Source organism: Lipotes vexillifer, unplaced genomic scaffold, assembly GCF_000442215.2.
Source record: "Lipotes vexillifer unplaced genomic scaffold, Lipotes_vexillifer_v1.1 scaffold1699, whole genome shotgun sequence".
In the NCBI taxonomy this organism is placed as follows: Eukaryota; Metazoa; Chordata; class Mammalia; order Artiodactyla; family Lipotidae; genus Lipotes; species Lipotes vexillifer.
In genome coordinates this window covers 1,073,625-1,077,429 of record NW_006796961.1, presented here as the reverse complement: position 1 = coordinate 1,077,429, position 3,805 = coordinate 1,073,625, and the positions used below count along the sequence as shown (strand labels likewise).

Below are 3,805 nucleotides of genomic sequence, written 5' to 3'. Positions count from 1 at the left end.
CCCCCAAAAAAAAAAAAAAAAAAAGTTCTAAATAAGTACTTAAACACTTTTTTTTTAATGGCAGAAATATTTAGATACTCAAGTCCATGTTCTCCCCTGGTACCCTGACTCCTTGGTGTTTCCACACTCCATTTCTTTGCACTGGCCCAAATGCCCTTATCTAGCCCCCCATCTCTCTGTCCCCTCCCCTCTCATCACCTCAGCCCCAGAGAAAGCTCAGTCCTGGATGATTCTGGTTGGTGACAGATTGGGGGATGGAGAGCTTTCCCTTTGAGAGTGGGGCTATATAATGTGTTTGCTGCCTCAGGCCAAAGAGAGAACAAAAACTGGCTGCAAAAAGCAAAATGCACAAACTCGTCACAAAGCTCCCAAGAGCAAGAAAGCCAAAGAAAACCTCTAAAGGACTGAGTGCTACCAGTTCACCTGCATCCCTCTCTTAAGATCCCTCCTTCCGGGGGACTGTTGCCATCCCTTCCCTCCCCAACAGCCCTCTGATCTGCAGGATTCAGGCTGGACCGGGGTGAGCTAAGGACACATTAGGATTCCTACCTTGTTCCTTTCCTCCTAGTAGACTCCAAATCCAGGCTCCAGAAGGCGATCTAAAGCCATTTTCAACACGGAAACCTGTCAGCCCAGTGAATCCCTCCTGGACACCCCTGAGTTATCTGATCTTGCACACATTGACACACTGCCATTCTCCATGCCTCCCCCCCACTCCTCCAGGGACTGGGGGGAGACAGGCAGAGTGATTACAAGACCCCTGAGCATTTCAACAGATAATCACAAGGTTGAAACTTAGGAGGCAAAGACTTGGCTCCTGCCTTGGGCACCAATCAAAATGACATCTTGGTTAGGGGTACACCCCTCCAAAAAGACAGCAGCTGAGCCTCTTAATTTTCACCACCCTAGAAGCAGACTGCTCACACACACTCCAAAACCTCAGAGGCCTCTGTTACAGTTTCTGGACCCAGTAGCCAAAATCCTGCTCAATTCTGGTCCCCCCTAAAAGTGAATCCACCAGCCAACGTGTTCCTCAAATAAGCAACCCCAGGACCACCTGGGGCTCAGCCCTGTTGAGTATATACCTGTCAAAACCATACACAAAAAGGATGGGGGCTCATCAGTGAAGCCCATGGGCCCAAGCAGCCCCATTCGTTTTTACTCCGAGGGCAGCCAGTTGGAACCGAGCCGAGGAGTGGCACATTTGGGCACAGCACGGTGGCCAGTCAGCCTGGGAAGCAGGGTTCGTCCCCCTACTTGGAATCTGGGTCATGCTTAGATAACTGCTAGAAAGCCCGACTAATTACCCATCCTTGCCTCCCTACATCTCAACAGATGTTAAGCCCTCCTCAAGGTTTATTTCAAGCAGGCACGAATTTAAAGAAACACAAGGGGATCTGGATTTTGGTAGCATCTCAACAGAGGAAAATGTGTACTCCACTTTCTTCCTCTGTATCTTTTTTTTTTTTTTTAAAAAAAAAGGCATTTACCTGCCCAAGATGTCCACATGGATGCTGACTCTCCTGGTGTCCCCTCCCGGGACTCTAGGATGGAAGAAGCAGATTCCAACCCAAGGCCTAACATGGCACCCTAGGAAGGACCCAGCACCTCATTTTCTCTTGTCCTAAGTAGCCCATCCTGGGTCTTCCAGCTCAGGGCCCCTGATGGGGCAAACGGGATGTTTTCTACACCTCCAAAGATGATGAGGTCCCTAATCAGTGGGTGGAAGGAAATGGAACCTGCAGACATGGGGAATAATAAAATGCCCCCCATCCCTTCCTGGCCAGTGGCCCATCCCGAGATATTAATTCTGGTCAGTGCTGGCCCCTCAGTGTGAAGACCACATGCTCTGCCACTGGCTCTTGGCCCTGGGAACCCCTAGGCACCCTCCTTGAGAGGGCAGCCCCCAACCTCGGGCAAGCAGGGGTGGAGAGGCCTGAGAGCTGGGACTGGGCTCCAGCTCTGGAGGCAACCGTGGATTCCGGCGAGGGGCGGCTAAGGAAACCCAGCCAAGGACCCCGTGCTTCCTCTGCCCTGGGCAGAGTGCTCAGGCCCCCGCCTGGTCTACGCTCATTCGGGGAGAACTCTGACCCATCCGGAACTGGCTCTAAAGGCCCCTGTACGACCCCAGGGCCCAGCCCTCATTCTGAAATCGGTCCTTGGGAGGAATCCACTCCCCCGGCGCCCACAACCCCAAGCCTCCACGGTACCTCAACCCAGCTCGGGGTGGAGATGCTCCACACTCCTCCCCGGTGCCCCCTCTCCCAGCCCCTGGAAGACCCCCCCCCCCCGCCAGCTCTCATGCCCCCCCGCCTCCCATCAACCCTCGGGTCTCTCCCAGCCTGGAAGAGGGGAAGCGAGGGAGGAGGGGGAGGCGCAGTTGCCGGGGTTTGGGCAAAGGATATGGCCATTCGGTGATCTTTTTGGCGTATTTTCTCACCACGTTGTCCTCGCTGAAGAGGAATAGAGACCGGTTGACCGTGAGGCAGTTCTGTCGGACGGGGATGGGGTTGTACAGGGCCATGGTCCGCGCTCTCTGCGCCATTGACTGCTTGTACATCCTTTGCGCCCCGGGCTGCCCGCCCTGCCGGCTGCCCCCGGCTCCTCGCCCGCCTCCGGCGCCCACGACCACCCCGGCGGCTGCCCCGGAGCCTCCTCCCCCGTAGCGGGCCGGCATCTCGTCTCCGAAGCGGGCCATTCTGCAAAGAGCAAAGGGCTCCGGGTTACGCTGCGGCGAACGATGCGGAAGACGCCGCAGCCGCCGCCGCCGCCGATGCTGATGCTGATGCTGCCGGGGCTGAGAAGACGGCGGCTGGAGCTGCGACTGCGGAGACGCTCCACGGCCCAGCCCATCGGGCGGCGGCGGCTCGGCGCCTCGGGTCGGGGGCTCACAAGGCGGCTGCCCGGCCCCAGCCGGGGATAGCAGCTCGGGACATCTTCCTGGCTGACCCCAGAGAAGGAGGGGCTGGAGGAGGGTGCGGGGGCGGGGCGCGGGGGCCGGGGAGGGGGGGAGGGGAGAGGGAAGCAAGGCAAAAAATAACCGAGGAAGGAATCCAGGCAGAAAAAAAAAAAAAAAACACTTAAAAAAAGAAAAAACGCACACCCCCTTTAAGACTCGAACGGTTTGCAAAGGACGCCCCCCGGGACGCAGTGGAAGCTTCAAATTCCTCCGAGGTCCGGGTCAGGCTGGCATCTTGCAAAAGGAGTGCGCCCGGCTCATTAAAAACATTTTTTGTTAAAAAATAAAAAAATAAAAACCAAGTCTTTGCTGGGGGTTGGGGGGAAGGCAGCCCCCCAAATTAAAAAAATCCCCCTTTCTGTTTTGCTTGAGTTCCTAGACCTTAAAAATGCTGGAAGATCTGTAGCCAAATAAATGAAATTATATTAAAATTAAGAGTATTAAGGAAAGAAGGGGAGGAGGGAGGGAAACGCTCCGAAGGGCTCTTAAGGAGTCTTCAAGCCGCAGGGTCCGGGTGTTTTTTGTTTTTTTGTTTCTTCCTGAATCACCAGCGGCTGCCTCTTCTGCTCACGAAGGAGTGTGAGTGTGCGTGTGCGCGCAGCGTTTCGCTCAACCGTGCCTCATCTTGGGGTTAAATTGCAGCAATGAAATCCTGAAAATTCCCAACAGGAGGAAAAAAAAAAACCAAGAGAGAGAGGGAGAGAGGTATGCGCCGTTCGCTTAGCCACTCAATAGCTGCTCCCGGATGCTGCAATGCCTAGCGTCCATCGCTCTCCCCGCCCGCCCCCTAATGCCTTCTCTTCCTTCTCCTGTAGGTTTTGCTAAAATAAGACTGATGTGGAGGGG

At 55.1% G+C, this 3,805-nt stretch overlaps 1 protein-coding gene across 1 annotated transcript in view; it reads right to left on the bottom strand.

The window, feature by feature from the left end:
• CACNA1A (calcium voltage-gated channel subunit alpha1 A) overlaps positions 1–2,698 on the bottom strand; it is a 242,007-nt gene extending 239,309 nt beyond the window's left edge. The window contains exon 1 of the mRNA XM_007469118.1: positions 2,406–2,698. Within this exon, the coding sequence (XP_007469180.1) occupies positions 2,406–2,698 (293 nt within the window). The remainder of the gene's footprint in view (positions 1–2,405) is intronic.
• Between the last annotated feature and the right edge of the window lie 1,107 nt (positions 2,699–3,805).